The sequence below is a fragment of the Chenopodium quinoa genome, unplaced genomic scaffold (genome assembly GCF_001683475.1).
Source record: "Chenopodium quinoa cultivar QQ74 unplaced genomic scaffold, ASM168347v1, whole genome shotgun sequence".
Classification (NCBI taxonomy): Eukaryota; Viridiplantae; Streptophyta; class Magnoliopsida; order Caryophyllales; family Amaranthaceae; genus Chenopodium; species Chenopodium quinoa.
Genome location: NW_018742720.1, coordinates 3290581 through 3308842, shown reverse-complemented (window position 1 = coordinate 3308842; position 18262 = coordinate 3290581). Strand labels below are relative to the sequence as shown.

Below are 18262 nucleotides of genomic sequence, written 5' to 3'. Positions count from 1 at the left end.
AAAATCATCTTAACCCATAATCATATTAAATTACAAAAATAAGACAACCCAGAATATATTACATCTAAAAATCAAATCCAACATCAAATTAACCAGTTATAAATGCCAAATTCACTTCAGAGATTAAAAGGGTAACGATGACTTACATGAAATTCAGAATACAACAACGATTTCGCCGGCATCAAACCCAACTAGCCAACCATAAATCCAAAGAAAGCAGTGTGAGTAGAGAGAAAAGCAACTAGTTAATTACGAATTGAAATAGATACTCTATACTCTTAATTAACTCTCACCTAAGTAGAAAGAAAGAAGGTGAGTAAGTAGAGTAACCGATTGGGGGATATGATGATTTTAAGATGATGACTGTGTTGTATAATAAGATCAACCACTGAAAAGTGGAGTAACTGCTTATTCATGATCAAAAAAATTTGGAGCCAAAAATAATTTACAATTTCGCGGGTTTGGAGAAGAATATGGAGTTGAGGCGTTGAGGAAGAGTTGAGGCGTTGAGGAAATGAGGGTGGAGTGACCTGTTGAGGATGATGGGGTTTGGTTTTTTTTTTTTTTAATTTATTTATTTTTTAACTTATTTTCTATTTGGAGAACTAAATGTGGACTACTAGCTAATGGTTCTTCTTTTTGGAATAAACTAGGGGATCTTACTTAGGGCGGGCAAATCCTGACCCGACACGAAAACCCGACCCGATTTGACCCAAATTTCATATTTCGTAATAATATTAAGTTTTACACTATTTTTAATAGTTTCTAAGCATAATCCGAAATCGACCCGAAATCTGACCCGAACCCGACCTGCTGACCCGAATTCTTACTTGGGTGGGATTACAAATATCTTAAGGAAACAAAGTTGTAATCTATTATTGGATTATGACGAAGAAATTATTGGATTAAAAAAAAATTAATTAAAATGGGTATTGGTAGCAACTTGCTAGTTTCCGGATGGTAATCTAATAATAATAATAATAATAATAATAATAATAATAATAATAATAATAAATCAAACTATTTATTTTAATTGTTTCAAAAAAAAAAAATATTTATTTTAACGAATAAAAAATAGGTGTACAATAAATTTTGTATATCCGTATTGATATTGTCCTAAATGATTACTAGTTAGGGTCTGTTCTCATACGATTATTTCCAGTTCAGTTCAGCTCTAATAAGTTCAATTTAGCTCCTAATTTCATTCTCTTATAAAATATTCATTTAAGTTTAGTTCAATTCAGCTCTAATAAGTTCAGTTCAGTCATGAGAACAAACCCTAACTTTTTTTTTTAAAAAATGGGTGTACAATATTACTCCTAATATATACACACAAACGTTTTTTTTTTAAAAAAACCGGGTGTACAATAATTATTGTACATCCATTATAAAGATAGCCTAAAGTGATCAGAAGTTACCCCTATAATGAATAAAAGTTACCACAATATGTATAAAAGTAACCCAATAAAGAAAAGGTTTGTAAGTAAAAGCAACTATAATATACTTATATAACTTATTTCATTGGCTATTTACATTAAAAATTGGCAAAAAGTTACCCTACTAAACTATTTTACGTGTTCTAAATCATGATTAATTTTATCTAAGCTTATGTGAGATTATTTTTTGTAAAATAAATGGAATAAAGGTGAACATAATAGAGTCTTGTTTGTAATAATATTTGACTTTATACAAATGTAATATTGAATCGAAATCAGCAAAAATGTAATCAAGGAGACCAAAGTCAACTGATACGAAATAGACCCACTCAAACTCGTTTAAACCTAAGCTTATACTCCAATTTGACCATTAACTAATACAAAATTGATGGCTTTTTCCAAATTTGACATGGACCCGATAATTATTGTCTCGACTCAAAATTGATCAGATCCAAACCGAGGTGGTTCAAAAGGGTAACCTTGACCATTATAACAATCTTTTTAACACAATTGTGAAATTCAAGTTACTATATAGAGTAAAAAGAAACAAGGTTACGTAGTGAGTTTTACCATTAAGTTTTATACAAATGTGAAATTCAATCAAATTCAATCAAATATGTTACTCATTAGTAATAATTAAGTCTTGTTTAAAAATAATAATAATAATAATTAAGTCTAAAATCTAAGGGTTTGTTTTGATTGGCTGAACTGAGCTGAACCGAACTGAACTAAACTTATTGAAGCTGAACTGAACTGAACCAAACTGAATATTTTATGAGAGAAGGAAATTAAGAACTGAACTGAATTGAACTGAATGGAACTTATTAGAACTGAACTGAACTAAAAATAATGAAGAGAACAGGTCCTAAGTTTATTATGAGCTAGTATGTAATAATTTTGTTAAAAAATGAGTATGTGATAATGATATAGATTCATTCATATTATTATTATTATTATTATTATTATTATTATTATTATTATTATTATTATTAATCATTGAAGAAAAAAATCACAAAGTTAACTAACCCCCAACTAATTCGTTAGAGACTTAGTTCTTCCTTCAAAGTAGAACAAACAGAACCATATTCAACTAATTCTTCCCACAAAATAAAAAACCCCAACTAATTTTTCCCACAAAATCGAACAAACAAAACCAAATTGCCCCTATGTTATTCCAACTCTCATAATTTCGCTCACCTATTCCTAATAGATTAACCCCAAAATAGCATCAAATTTGATTTTGATTTCGATTAAATTAATACTCCGTATCAACTTTTAATTTGTTGGTGTAGATTGAAGAGAGTAAAGAATCAAATATAGATAGTTTGTTGCCATCTTCTAATAATATCTTGGTGCAACCTGAAAATAGCAGCGGGTAGATCGAGGAAGAAACAAAGACAAGTAAGTCCGGCAATTCGACTAAACTTGCTAATTTCTGTTCGTTATTTGGTATTTCGTTAACTTGATTATCTAGAGTAACTTGTACTGGGTTTGCAGATTTCATACATTGTTGTAGCATATTGAATTGTAATATGAGTTAAATTTGTGTTCTTATGATAATACATGCATATTTCTTATCTAATCTCTCCATGCTCAACATTGTATGTAATTTAGGCATAAGAGCCGCTATGAGCATCCTGCAAATTTTAGTTAGCAAACTTTGAGTAGCTGAGCTATATTCTTGCCTGATGGGCTCATAAAATTCTGCAATTTACAGTTCTAAGGCAGTCTGATGCTGTAGGAAATATTGCTTGAGTAACTACCTTGAACCTGTCTACCCCCGAGCTGCAATGTGCTTGATGATACACGCTATAAAGAAGCTCCACAAGGCACTTTTTGAAGGTCTAGCAACATTTTTCAAACCTTATGGTCTGAAATTGATCTTGCTTTCCTATCCTCACAATGCTGACCAGACGATTGAGTAGCTTCAATTACTAGACCGCTTGAAAGTTTTATGGCGGGTTCTCTGCGATCTCATTGTATTCATAATGACTCGTCATAGAACTTGTATCATCTAAACTTATGCTTAGGAGGATTCTCAAGAAACTCATGACTAGCTGAAGGTAAGAAGTGCCTACTTATGCCCTGTTGCTACCTATTTAGATGAATTCAAATTACAATAATTCAGAGTTCAGAATCTTACAGGTTTAAAATCGTACTGTTTTCTTTATTTTGTATTTTTTTAACTCCAAAGTTGGGATTTGCTTACAGTTTAGATGAATTTAAATTACAGTAATTCTTCATTACTTAACCTTTAAACTAGATATGCATGCTCTTCACTCCCTTTTTAGACATATAACTCACTATGTTGCTTCAGGTCTCAACTAAAGACACCGATATGGCAAACATGCTATTGAACTGTGTGCCCGTCTATGCAATGATACCGGTAAGCCTGCATTAATCAGCATTCAGCACGAGTATTTCCTTAATTAAGTCACATAACAAATTCAATGACTAATTTATTTACTTGTTTTGTGGCCTGCATACATTAATCAGCAATTCAGTAAGCCTGCATTAAACAACAATTCAGTAAGCCTGCATTAATCAGCATTCAGCACAAGCATTTCCTTAATTAAGTCACATAAAAAATTATTGTAAGGGCCTATTTTCTGTAGTTATGCTTCTTGTATCTTGCTACTTGACCATATATTTACAGTGGATGTTTTACATTGAGGCTTTCTTCATCTGTTGTAGGCATATGAGAAATTTGAAGTTTAGGAAATACGGCTCCTTAATCAAGGCCATTTACAGATTCACTACGGCCAAAATTATGGTAAGTCTTTTATATGTAAATTGTTTGTTCTATTATCTTTTTACTTGTTAAAACATTCTGAAACTGAAAAGGGCTACCCTGTTCTGTGTAATGATAAGTAGATAAGCAAAAATAATTTTTTAGCTCCTACAGGGGGCGGTTGACGAGTTGAGGTTAAAACATGTAATCAAAGAATCCTTACGACTACATCCTCCGGTTCCTCTTTTAGCTCCTAGAGGATCCATGGATAGATGCCAAATTTATCCGTATGACATACCAGCAAAAACACATGTCATTATTAATGTATGGGCTATTGGGAGGGATCCTGAGTATTGGCTTGAGCCTGAGAAGTTTTATCCCAAAAGGTTTGAAGATTCATTGATTGATTACAAGGGAAGCAACTACGAGTTGCTTCCCTTTGGCGCGGGTAGGAGAGGGTGCCCGGGCATGGCATTAGGTGTAGCTATGTGTGGAATAGTGTAATTCTCCTTGAGGAGGCATTCTCATTAATTCAATATATATAGGATTTACAACCTAAGATATGAGATAACCTAAATTACACAAAATATATCTTTATAGAATATTAACAAGATAATATTAACATATTATCTAACACACCCCCATAGTCGAAGCGGGAGAAGGTCGAACGCTAAGACTGTTTCTGAAATCTAAGAACAGTTGGCGAGGGAGCCCTTTTGTGAAAATATCGGCGTACAGATACGAAGATGGAACATGTAAGACCTTGATCTCACCAAGAGCGACCTTGTCGCGTACAAAATGAATGTCCATCTCGATGTGTTTGGTACGCTGGTGTTGTACCGGATTAGAAGACAGGTAAACCGCAGAGATATTATCATAGTAGACCAAGGAAGCTCGTCTGATAGGGCAATGTAACTCAAGAAGAAGATTTCGAAGCCAACATAATTCAGATACGACATTAGCGACACCTCTATATTCTGCTTCAGCACTAGACTTTGACAATGTAGCCTATCGTTTTGCAGACCATGAGACAAGATTATCACCCAAATAAACACAATACCCAGAAGTGGATCGCCGGGTGTCCGGGCACTCGCCCAAATCGGCATCTGTGTATGAAATAAGTCTCGTTAGTGCAGAACGATACAAATGTAGACCATGATCAAAAGTGCCTTTGATATATCTAATAATACGCTTAAGAGCGTTAAAGTGAGGTTCCCAGAGAGCATTCATAAACAAACAGATCTGCTGAACAGCATAAGCAATGTCTGGTCGAGTGAAAGTAAGGTACTGAAGCGCACCTGCAAGACTCCTGTAGAGAGAGGAATCCTTCACTGGCTCACCATCGTGAACCCCAAGTTTCGACTTAGTGTCGACGGGAGTGACAACAGGTTTGCAACTATCCATTTTTGCCCTGTGAATAATTTCCTCTGCATACTTACTCTGACAAAGGATCATGGAGTCCTTTGTACGTGTGACATAAATACCCAAAAAATAACTCAATTTCCCCAGATGAGTCATGGAGAATTCAGACTTAAGGAGAGCAATAATATCAGTCTTGAGTTTTTCAGATGAAGCTGTAAGAACAATTGTAGACACCCATTTGTGTCTCCCCAAAACCAAACCCGGTGATGAGTACCTTTCACGTCGAATCATAATCGAATGAAACGAAAGTGTGGAAAGGTCTAGTGTTGCGGAAAGTTTTTATTTCTTTTCTCTTCTTCCTGATTTTGAAAACTTTATTTTAAGAAAACAGCTAATCCAGTTTGGTTGGTCCATGATATGGGTCCAATAGTGGTGTAGTTGGATGGGGCTTGCAAAGACCTTTCCAACGATATATTATAAGCCCGATTCCGATGAATATTGAGGAATTTATGGCCAATTTACTAAATTAGGCCCGGTTTGAGCTTTATTTACGGCCCTATGATCTAGGGGAGGGCCTAATATAATTTATCATTCCTAATGTAATTAGGAATGGTTTTAGTCTTCTAGAACATTCTAGAAGGTCTTATCATTCTTAATTCAATTAGGACTCTTCAGTGTTTTAATCAGATCAAATAGCATTTTCGATTGAAATTATATTATTTTATCTTCCAGTACGGGAAATTTATCAGATTTTCGAAAACGCGTTAAAAGTCAATTTCATTCGATAAATTATCTTTTTTGGATGTTTTTCTCTATAAATATCGTATCAAAAACTCCGTTTTGGAGGACGGATCGACATCTATCGTTCACCAATTCTCTTTATTCTTAAGTTTTAATAAACTCCGTTTTCAATCATCAACTTTCTTCATTCACAAATTCTCATCAACGATTAGTTTTAATTAGCATTCATTAATTCTCTTCATTCATCAAGCTTTCATTGATTAACATTCATTCTCTTCTTTCTCTTCTTTCTTGCTTTTTAATACAAAATTCCGCATTCGCAAGATCTAGAAACACTTAGCCATATTCGAAGTTGCCTTCGCCCTAGACGTGAAAGGTTTTAATTTCTGAGGGTTTGGTCCCAAATCTCTCTTTCAATTATTTAATTTAATTGTTTTGATTATTATTTTCCTTGAAGTTACTAACGTGTGTATTTTGTTATTAGAAAGAGGTACGAGGCATCCAAGTAAGTACTTTAATGGTTTAATTGATATTATGATATAGAAATCATGCTTAGATTGTTATTTTAATTCCTAGTATCATGTCTAGGGTATCTTTAATATCAAGTATGATTAAAAGTATGATGCTTCCTATATTCTCCCTAATATTTATGATTGTTTATGGTTAATTGTGATTATAATTTCAAGTGATCACCAATAATAGTTTATTTGTGCATTAAATTCAACCAACATAGATTAAACAGGTTTAGGGTTTAACGTATTGATTGTATGTTAGTCAGAAAGCGCACATGAATACGAGCAGAATAAAGTAGAGGCCTATTATTAGGGCAGGTTCAATCTCTTTTAGGTTGGATTTGTACCATCATCCCCGAACCCTTATTTGGTTCATGACCTTATGGAGTTGACGATCTCTTGGATCGTTAAGGGGAATAACCTTCACCTCGTGAACGGTTTACAAGTTCCTTAAAAACTTGTTGGCGACTCTTTTGCTCTATCTTCTTCCCTTTTGGACGCCACCGTACTTTAGTGTATGATCACAGTGGGGTTTAAGCTAGTGGGATTTTAAAGGCTTGAAATTATTCCCTACAAGTTATTTAATTTAATTGCTTTGATTTATTATTTTCCTTGAAGTTACTAACGTGTGTATTTTGTTATTAGAAAGAGGTACGAGGCATCCAAGTAAGTACTTTAGTGGTTTAATTGATATTATGATGTAGAGATCATGTTTACATTGTTATTATGATTCCTAGTATCATGTCTAGGGTATTTTTAATATTAAATATGATTAAAAGTATGATGCTTCTTATGTTCTTCCTAATATTTATGATTGTTAGTATCCTGTTAGGGCTAAAGATTTGATTTTTATTGCTTAGTGACATGCTAGGGTTTGTTATTAATCTTGTTAGTATCATGCATAGGATCTTGCTATGCTTTAACATGATTATAATAATTTATGATTGATGATGATTATTATTAATTATGATGATTATTATTATGTTGCTTGACACATTATTTTATTTGTTATTGCTTGATCACATCTTTTATTGCATGTTTAAAGGGAATTGGTACTTGCAATCACGCTTAATAAGATATTAATAATCTTGTTAGGTTAATTATGATTATAAATTCAAGTGATCGCCAATAATAGTTTATTTGTGCATTAAATTCAACCAACATAAATTAAACAGGTTTAGGGTAAATCTATTGATTGCATGTTAGTCAGAAAGCGCACATGAATACGAGCAGAATAAAGTAGAGGTTTATTATTAGGGCAGGTTCAATCTCTTTTAGGTTGGATTTGTACCATCATCCCCGAACCCATATTTTGGTTCATGACCTTATGGAGTTGACGATCTCTTGGATCGTTAAGGGGTGTAACCTTCATCCTCGTGAACGGTTTACAAGTTCCTTAAAAACTTGTTGGCGACTCTTTTGCTCTATCTTCTTCCCTTTTGGACGCCACCGTACTTTAGTGTATGATCACAGTGGGGTTCAAGCTAGTGGGATTTTTAAAGGCTTGAAACTATTCCCTACAATTTTTGGCGACTCCACTGGGGAGGATTTCTATTTTAATTCCTGAATTTGTTTCGGCAATGATTTAGAATGAGTGGATGAGACTCGAAAAGTTCTAAGTATTTCATGTGCGTAATTTTGATTAACATTGTGTCATATGCATAAAAAGGTTCTCATTGGAAAGACCATCCGTAATGAGTCAAAAACATAGGATTTTACACGTAGGAAATTTGAGAAATGTCTTTCACAACTAGGACTGAAATAACACCGCGCGAAACTGGATGATTTTATCGAGCACCGAAAGCTGCTGAGGCATGTGGGAAGTAGCGTCAAGGGCCAAAGCTTGGCGCCAAGTTTTTAGCCGTAGCGCCAGACGCCAATATTGGCGTCAGGCGCTACAGTTAAAAGTTGGCGCCAGTCTCTGTTTGCTGGCGCCAATTTCCCCCAATACCGAGCCAGAAATATGCGTTCTAATTTCGACCGGTTTTTCGTATTGTTTGCTCGATCCTACTTCCTGATTGAATTTTTTCTCACTTTTCTGAAACCCATATGTGTTCTACATATGGACATAACCCTCTGGGAATTCATGCTCTATCTACCCGATTGAACGCTCCTGGCAATAAAAGGTACATCTGAGAGGTTGAATTCACCAAACCATGGAAGCGAGTTTTTTCTAAAAAACTCGCGGTGTTCTATCCACACGCGTTAACCCTTCACGGTTAGGCTTCTACGCGGTGCATCTGGACAATTAACCATGGACCCTGTTTGACTAAACCATATCCCGAACTTTAGAGAACTAGAGCCAAGGTTATATTTCGAACTCATTGCATCATGTTGTGCCTACTTGACTAATTGTGCATTATTTGTTGTGCATATATATCCTATGCTCCTCTTAACCGTTTGTTGATTTGTGTTGAGATTATAATTAATGACTTAAAGAACTTTGCCTAATTAATTAATTAATTTGAGTCAATAAAGTTTTTTTCTTCTTTTAATCGGAATTGACCTAGTACGACTTTAGGCATACCCCAGTTGACTAATAATATCGAAAACAGTCCCAGACCGAGGCTTTAATATTGGTGCCAAAATCTGAGCTGTAGCGCCACTGTATGGTGTGTAGCGCCAGACATTTACTAAAAAGTCTGGCGCCAATCACCATATTGTGACGCCAGTTCTGTCGCTTGGCCGACAGTTCGGATTATTTGTCGAGTCATCACCTAATGTCTATTTAGTCAATTTTCTGTTTAACTCGACTAACTTTGCTGATTATAATGCCTAATTAAATTAATATTCGAGTTTAGGCACTAAGTCCCATTGTCTTACACAAGAGTCCAAGCATGTCACTTACACTCAATACACACACCAATACACATGTTTTGACCATGATTAAGAGAGTCTTGTGTGCGCGCATCATTTTTCGTCATTATTTTAGGGGGGTAAGTCGGATATTAATCCTCCAATAAATAATAATACTTGAGTTCCCTAAAAACATATACATTATTGCTCCCTAAAAATATGCAGCATACCTTTTTTTTTTTTTACTTTTTTAATAAAAACCATAAAGTCAAATTGATTCGAGTCAAGTAATTAAAACGCAAATTGGCTTAATTTACAGCGCGTGGTCAAGAAAAGAAGGACGATTAATCAAAGATAACCTCTTCGTACAAGTCCAACTTTTCGACAAACCTATAGCCCGCAAGAGGAAAGCAAGAGTCATAACGGCAACTCAGGAAGAAGTTAACGATCTCAAGAACCAACTGGCTACTGTAACTGAGACACTGAAGCTTCTCGCACTTAAGATCGAGGATCCCGTGAAGCAACAACAAATGGACCTCATGCAAGAAAGCCTAAGCAAGTTGTCCAGCGACTACAAGTTTCAAGAACTCACATCCCAAGGGGGCTCGGTGGATAAAGATCTTCTTCCGCAGAAGTTCAGTGCCAACGACATCCCAAACTTTAGGGCAATCGACAACCCATACTTCCATCTAAGAGCGTTTGAAACAATAATGAGTATCAAGGGTATCGATAAGAAAGTCTTCCCTTCTCTGTTCTCGCTATCTCTCGAGACCATTTGCCAACAATGGTTCTTTTCTCTTGAAAAAGAAAAGACCTCTACCTGGAAATCCATAGCAAACGCTTTCGTTGATAGGTACAAGTGCAACATTCAAGTCGAAACTGACCATAGAGAACTTGAAATCCTTAAACAGAAGGAAAATGAAGGCTTCACATCTTTCTTTAACAAGTGGAGAGAAACCTCAGTTAAGATGATTGAGGTACCAAGTGAAAAAGAGTCCGTGAGACTGTTCATTAAAAACCTCCAAGAAAAATATTCAAAACATCTTAAATATCAAAATAACCTTCATACCTTTAAGGTTGTTTATGATATTGGGATTAATATTGAAGATGACTTGGCTAAATCCAAAGCTGCCAACAATAACTCCAACAGTGGCTGGAAAGGAAAGAAGAACGACAATCCTTCTTCTTCCAAAACCGCCCACTCAAATAATGTTAGCGCCTTTAACCTAGGAGAAGTCCTCGCCATGAACAATCAAGGACAAAAGAAGCTGTTTAGGAGAAACTTCACTCCTATTGGCATGAGTTATGACACCGCGTTTGATCGACTAAATGCAAAAGGTCTTATAACTCCCATTGGACCATTTGGAGATCCACCAGTTGAGAAAAGGTCGCCTAATTGGAACCCCAATGCACATTGCAAATATTATCAAGGTAGGGGCCATTCTACTGAAAGCTGTTGGAAGCTTAAGGAAGCTATTCAAGACCTAATTGACAGTAACAAGCTGCCATTGCCCCCTGCCAGTAAGTAGCCAAGTATTGACAATGCACCTCTAGCTCATACTTTGGCTATCTCCGATGAAGAAAGCGAAGTTGACCCCTCATCTCTCATTAAGCCTGTCAAAGCAACCAATGTAGAAGAGGAAGAAGAAGAGATCTTTTTCGATGTCAAAGATAATCTTCCAGAACCAGCAAACGAGGTAGACATACGAGTGCTCACACTGTTTATGAGGGAGACATCGCAACTGTTACGTGAAACTCTCAAAATTATGAATGAACTTCACAAGAAATATGATGAAGAACCTAAGAGAGAATTCACACCAGTAAAAACGACTTATGAGGCAAAATACTTTCCCTTACAAGACACCGAAAGACCCAAGAAGAGCAATAAAGTTTATACTCCAATTGGGATCTCGTATGCACAAATGTTTGAAATGCTCTCCGAGAGTGGCAAGGTCAAACCTCTCGAACCGAGACCATTTGAATCATTAAAGAGGACAGATAGATATTACTGTCAATACCATCAGTCAGGAGGACACACCCTAGAAAACTGCTTCAAGTTCAAGGATTTGGTGCAGAAAATGATTGATAGAAAGGAATTAGTCCAAGTTCAACAAGAAGAGGACATAAATGTTAACGGAGTATGGGACAGTGATGAAGAAGATGTCTATCTAAAAGACATAGTAGGACCTTCACCTTCTGTATCATACACCACGGACGACATTTGGGCTGAAGAAGATTCATCAATAGACGTCCTCACAAGATTCGGGAGAATGCAACCTCCCGTTTCAACACAACCTATGCCTACTGTACAACAAGTTCCCATAACTATCATCAAAGACAATGACATCGTTAAACAATTCAAGAAGACAAAAGTTGAGATGAACGTATGGAAGCTTCTGGCAACATCTCGAGAACATAGGTTAGCAGTGATGAATGCCTTGAATAAAATCGGGATAGATTCTGACACCACTCCTGAGGGACTAGCTAACTTCCTCACGAGTGACCTTCCTAGTCCGATTAATCTAATCACCTTCTCTGATAAAGATTTACCCCCCGGAAGGTGACAAACACTACAAGGCATTAAACCTCACGGTAGTCTGCAAAAGGATGAATGTTCCCATGACTCTTGTAGACAATGGATCGGCTATTAATGCCTGTCCACTTAGGACTGCAAGGATGCTTGGCATAAGGGATGAGGATTTAACTCCGTCCACACAAGGAATAAGAGCTTACGATAATACTCGACGTCAAGCTCTTGGCAAAATAACCCTAAATGTGACGGCAGGAGCAATAGAACATGCTACTACTTTTCAAGTGGTAGACATCAAAGCCTCATTCAATCTGTTGTTAGGACGCCCTTGGCTCCATGATCTAAAGGTCGTCCCTTAATCTCTCCACCAACAAGTGAAAGCCATAGTTGGAGGAATCCCCATCACTATTGATGCTTCGCCGATGAGGATCAAATCAATAGAGAATCCAATCATCAACGTGGAGCACGACGAAGATGATGAAGACCTATGGGGCTTTAGCGAAGAAGTCTCCTTAATCCAAGAGGATGAAAGGACATCTCTTTCCCACGACCCCCATTCCAACATGATTATCAACACTATGCTGAAGAAACAAGGACACTTCCCTGGGATAACCTTAGGAAAGAAGAAGGGGATAGCAAAATCGATAGAGTCACCTGGCCTCCCTAAACTAGATACTTTCGGACTTGGTTTCGAACCGACTCGGAAAGATCTCAAGCGAGCCCAGGTTAAATTGAAAGCACGTAGGGACGCTCGCATTTAAAAGAAAGCAATTCCAATGGATCAGTACCCTCTTACGCTTAATGGTCAGTTTATAAAAGAAGGAGAGGACTATCCATGCCATGAATTTCCCGAACCATTTGCTGTAAATGGCATACGACTACCAGGATTCGAGATTTTCTTGGATTGCTACTTCACTGACGAAATCCCAACTCCCGTCCATAAGGAGAAATCACCCCCATGCTTTGACTTTAACGTCATGGGATTACTGTTTGGGCGAGAAAAGAATGAGTCAGTTTATGAGGAAGACAACTCTTCACTCATTCAAACGGTCCTACAAAGTGAAAACTTCGACCCCTCAAATTTAATTACTCCAGCCGAAGGATCGCTGCAAGGGTGGCGCAAGACTATCAAGGTGACTACTCCGAGTGGAAGGAAGATATCAATCACGACAGGGCAAGGGCCGATGTTTGAAGAATCGTCAGAGTCAGAGTCAGAGTCAGAGTCAGAGTCTTTCCTTGTAGAATCTTCTAGGTCTTTAGCTATAATGCCTCCCCTTCCTATTTCTTCTCCTAGGATAGTTAGTGATCCAGTCCCTGAGGACATATCACTCTTTGATGTAATGATCTCAGAGTATAATAATATCGCTCATTCTTCTTACTTCTCGTGTTCTTCCCTAACCCAAGATGAAGAACATTGCTTAGCTAACGATGAAAAAGATAAAGAAATTATTAAAGAAATGGAAACACTTGAAAAGAAAACACCGATAATTGAAGAGACTGAAACAGTTGACATCTCAAATGATTCAACTCATAAAAGAGAAGTTAAAATCGGACTAACATTGAATAAACAAGAAAGAACCGATTTAATTAACTTGCTTAAAGAATTTATCGATGTATTTGCTTGGTCATATGAAGATATGCCAGGCATTAGCAGAGAAATAGCTCAACACACTATACCACTAATTCCAGGAATGAAACCTGTAAAACAAAAGTTGCGTCGAATGAAACCCGACGTAGCACTTAAAATAAAAGAAGAAGTTCAAAAACAAATAACTGCAGGTTTCATCAAGGTATCTAAATACCCCGAATGGGTCGTCAACGTCGTCCCAGTTCCAAAGAAAGACGGAAGGGTAAGGATGTGTGTCGACTATCGAGATCTAAATAAGGCAAGTCCAAAGGACGACTTCCCTTTGCCACACATCGATATTCTGGTAGACAACACGACAAATCACGCGCTTCTCTCATTCATGGACGGATACGCAGGGTACAATCAGATTCTCATGACGGAAGAAGACATGGAGAAAACAACCTTCATCACACCGTGGGGCACTTACTACTACACGGTAATGCCATTTGGGTTGAAAAACGCAGGTGCTACTTACCAACGTGCAGCAACTGCCTTACTCCATGACATGATGCACAAAGAAGTTGAAGTATATGTCGACGACATGATTGTGAAATCAAAGGACCGTCCAGGCCATCAAGTAGCCTTAAGGAAATTTTTCGAAAGGTTAAGAAAATACAATATGAGGTTGAATCCATCAAAATGTGCTTTTGGAGTCACCTCAGGCAAGCTCTTGGGGTACGTCATAAGCTCTAGAGGAATAGAGATAGATCTAACCAAGATTAAAGCAATCATGTCGATGCCACCGCCCAAGACCGAGAAACAGATTCGAGGATTCATTGGCCGGTTGCAATACATAAGTAGGTTCATATCAAAACTGACAACAATATGTGAACCAATCTTCAAAAAGCTCAAGAAGAACGTACCAGTAGTATGGGATGATGAGTGTCAAAAAGCCTTTGACCGGATCAAAGCCTATCTCGCAAATCCTCCCGTATTAGCGCCAGCACTTCCCGGAATACCTCTTAGGTTATATTTGACGGTTACCAAAGAGACAATGGGAGCCATGCTAGCACAAGAGGTAGAAAACAAAGAGAATGCAATCTATTACTTAAGTAAGAAGATGCTCGAATACGAAACACGCTATACACCACTCGAGAAATTGTGCCTCGCTTTGGTGTGGGCCACAACTAAGTTGAGACATTACATGTTGGTGCATACCGTTTTCGTGGTATCTTGATTGGATCCACTCAAATACTTGTTCGAGAAATCAACGCTCAATGGACGTATTTCAAGATGGATAGTCAACTTAGCCCAGTTCGATGTGCGGTTTATGCCACAAAAAGCCATTAAAGGATCTGTGGTGTCAGACTTTCTGGCAGATTTTCCAATAGAAGACTCAACACCAATACAGGATAATGAATTTCCAGATGAAGATTTGATGGTCACCGAAGATGATACTTGGACCTTGTATTTCGATGGAGCCTCAAACCAAAAGGGATGTGGTGTCGGAGTGCTACTAGTATCACCTAAGGAAGAACACGTCCCAATCTCAATAAAGCTTGATTTCGACGTTACCAACAATGCTGCTGAATATGAAGCATGTGTGGTAGGCCTTGAAACAACTCTGGCATTGGGAGTAAAAAAGTTAAGGATATTCAGAGATTCCTCTCTAATTATCAATCAAATATCTAAAAGGTGGAAAGTAAGGAGCGAAAGCCTAGCCCCTTACCAAACTTATCTGGAAACTCTTACCGATCAGTTAGAGAAGGTGGAATACACATATCTACCTGGAGAAGAAAATCAATTTGCTGATGCCTTGGCAAGATTAGCCTCAATGGTTAGGATTCCCACGGATGTCAAGCAAATGCCTCTAACTATTGAAAAAAGGCACAAACCAGCATATATACAGGCTATAGAAGACGACGACCCAGTCCAAGACGAAGATGAAGAACAAGAAGAAGAACCATGGTACACAGACATTCTCAACTATGTCACCAATGGAGAATACCCTCGTCATGCTGACAAAAGAGCGAAACGAGCCTTGAGACTTTTGGCTTCTCAATATGTACTCATAGACAACGAGCTACATAAAAGGGTACCTAAAGGTCGAGCTCTCCTATGTGTAGGGAAGGTGGATGCACAGAGAATAATGAGAATGGTCCACGAAGGAATCTGTGGAACTCATATAAATGGCAAAATGTTAGTCCAGAAAATAATGCGAGAAGGGTATTATTGGACTACCATGAATAGGGACTGCCATCAATATGTGAAAAGATGCCCTAAGTGTCAAATTTATGCCAATTTACAACACGTTCCTCCATCTTTGCTCTACACCTACACATCACCATGGCCATTCTCTACATGGGGAATCGACATAATCGGCAAAATCACTCCTCCAGGGACAGGAGGCCACGAATTTATTCTAGTAGCAATTGATTACTTTACAAAGTGGGTTGAAGCGCAATCATATGCTAAACTTATTGCAAAACATGTAGCGCTCTTTATCGAGAGAAATATCATTTGTCGATATGGGGTCCCACATGAAATGATAAGCGACAATGGAACTCACTTTCAAGCCGAATGTGAAGAATTGCTACATAAATATGGTATCCAACATCATCATTCGTCCCCTTATAGACCTCAAGCAAACGGAGCAGTCGAGGCAGCTAATAAGAATTTAAAGACTATCATCGAGAAAATGACAGAAAATTATAAGGATTGGCCTGACAAGCTTCACTTTGCATTGTGGGGTTATCGCACGTCAATCCGTACGTCAACAGGAAATACACCATTTTCTTTGGTATATGGAATGGATGCCGTACCACCTGTCGAACTAGAAATACCATCTCTACGTATTGCGCTAGAGAGTAAACTCGATGAAGTCGAATGGACTAGGGCACGATATGAAGAATTGATCCTACTCGACGAAAAACGACTAGAATCTCTACATCACACTCAGTGCTATCAAACTCGTATGACTAGACATTTTAATAAGAAGGTCAAGACAAGAAATATCAAAGTAGGAGATTTGGTATTAAAAGCGTTAAGGAAAAATGTTTTAGATCCAAGGGGAAAGTTTAGACCTAATTGGTTTGGCCCCTACATGGTCAAAACAATCCTGTCAGGTGGTGCAGCAAAATTAACTGATATGGATGGCAATGAATTCTTAAACATGACCAATCTTGACCAACTTAAAAAATACTACCCATAATTACTTGAGTAGGACACTCAAAAGAGCTACGTTTGGCCTAATTCCTTAGGAGAGGATACGTAGGAAACCCATCATGGGTGCGGCCACTTTATTATTCGACATCTCCGCATTCCAGAATCAACTAGAAATCAACAAAAAGTCGGAAAAGCTACTGGCGTCGCTGAACAGATCCTGGCGCCAGCAACAGGTCGTTAGCGCCAGACGATGGTATTGGCGCCTGGCGCTAGACCTCAATAGCAAGCGCCAATCTGCAATAACTGGCGCCAGCTCGGCAATAAAATCTGGGAGAATTTCGGTGTTTTTCGGAAAATTTTCGACTTCCGTATTCAAAGAATTTCTGGAAAACTAATTTTTTTTTTCGGTTTTTCATTGCTTTAATAAAATAAATTTAAAGTAACAATTTAATTGAAAGCTGATATTTCATTAATGAAATAAAATTACATTGTTAATGGAATTCAAATAAGGCTGAAATAAATTAACTTTAAATAAAAATTAAGAATCTAATAAATCTAAAGCTAAGCAATGTTCTAGTCTTTCTTCTCCTTCTTTGCTCTTTTCCAATTCTTTTCTGTCTCCTCCTCTTCATCCATTACTTTAGCTAGTAGGCATCCTTTAGAGGACCTACATTCAATTTTAGAATAGATTGTGTCTCCCTCAGCTAGCACCCCATGCTTCTTTTCTACCCAAACCTTTTTGTCTGTAGCTTTCCTTTTTCCCTTGTCTTTGGTAGTATTCTTTTTCTTAGGCATTGTAGGTGTTTTGAACTCAATTCTTGCACCTAAGCGTTCCTTGGCCGGTGTCACCCTGTCACCTAGACGATTCTTCACATCGGTTCTACCCTGATCAATTGAAGACTTCTTCAGCAACCACTTCTTTACATCATTAGGTAAAGAAGGGGGAACCTTTTGGGTAATCACTTCCCATAAAGGTCTAGCGCTCCAGTAAGTGTCAAATTTATCTACTTCTTGAGATATGGGATACTCATAGAGAGGACGAAGATCCCCGGAAGGAATATTTTGGAGCAAGCCATATTGTCTCTTTACTCTGCAGGGATAATAATATGTCACGCGAGACAAGCTTGGGAGACGGCAGAAAGGTTGCTTGTTAACACCAACCATCCTTTTTATTTTCCACCATGGGACGACCCACTTGATAGCAAAATCACGTGATTCAAAGACTTTTCTCCACCCATGGCGCCCAATTTTGGGAATGCGTTTCTTCCTTCTCACAAAGCAAGTGGGCGTATAATTTTCAATGTCGTCCGGAGGGCTAATTAATCCTAGCCTCTCCATTAACCACATCTGTAAAAAAATTGCAATGCAAATAAATTAATATTACAATACAAAAATATATTTTTTGATTTCTGTAATTAAAAA

General features: G+C 37.4%; 2 protein-coding genes across 2 annotated transcripts; one reads left to right on the top strand and one right to left on the bottom strand.

Moving 5' to 3' along the window:
- The first annotated feature begins 3741 nt into the window (after window positions 1–3741).
- LOC110723013 (tabersonine 16-hydroxylase 1-like) lies at window positions 3742–4671 on the top strand. Its single transcript, XM_021902285.1, has 3 exons — window positions 3742–3822; window positions 4093–4209; window positions 4333–4671. Exons 1-3 carry the CDS (start codon window positions 3742–3744, stop codon window positions 4669–4671), a joined length of 537 nt encoding a protein of 178 aa, XP_021757977.1.
- A 126-nt stretch (window positions 4672–4797) lies between these two features.
- Window positions 4798–5571, bottom strand: LOC110723012 (uncharacterized mitochondrial protein AtMg00810-like). The gene is made up of 2 exons (XM_021902284.1): window positions 5221–5571; window positions 4798–5175 (listed from the first exon to the last, which is right to left on the bottom strand). The coding sequence occupies exons 1-2, from the start codon at window positions 5569–5571 to the stop codon at window positions 4798–4800; spliced, it is 729 nt and encodes a 242-aa protein (XP_021757976.1).
- Window positions 5572–18262: the final 12691 nt, after the last annotated feature.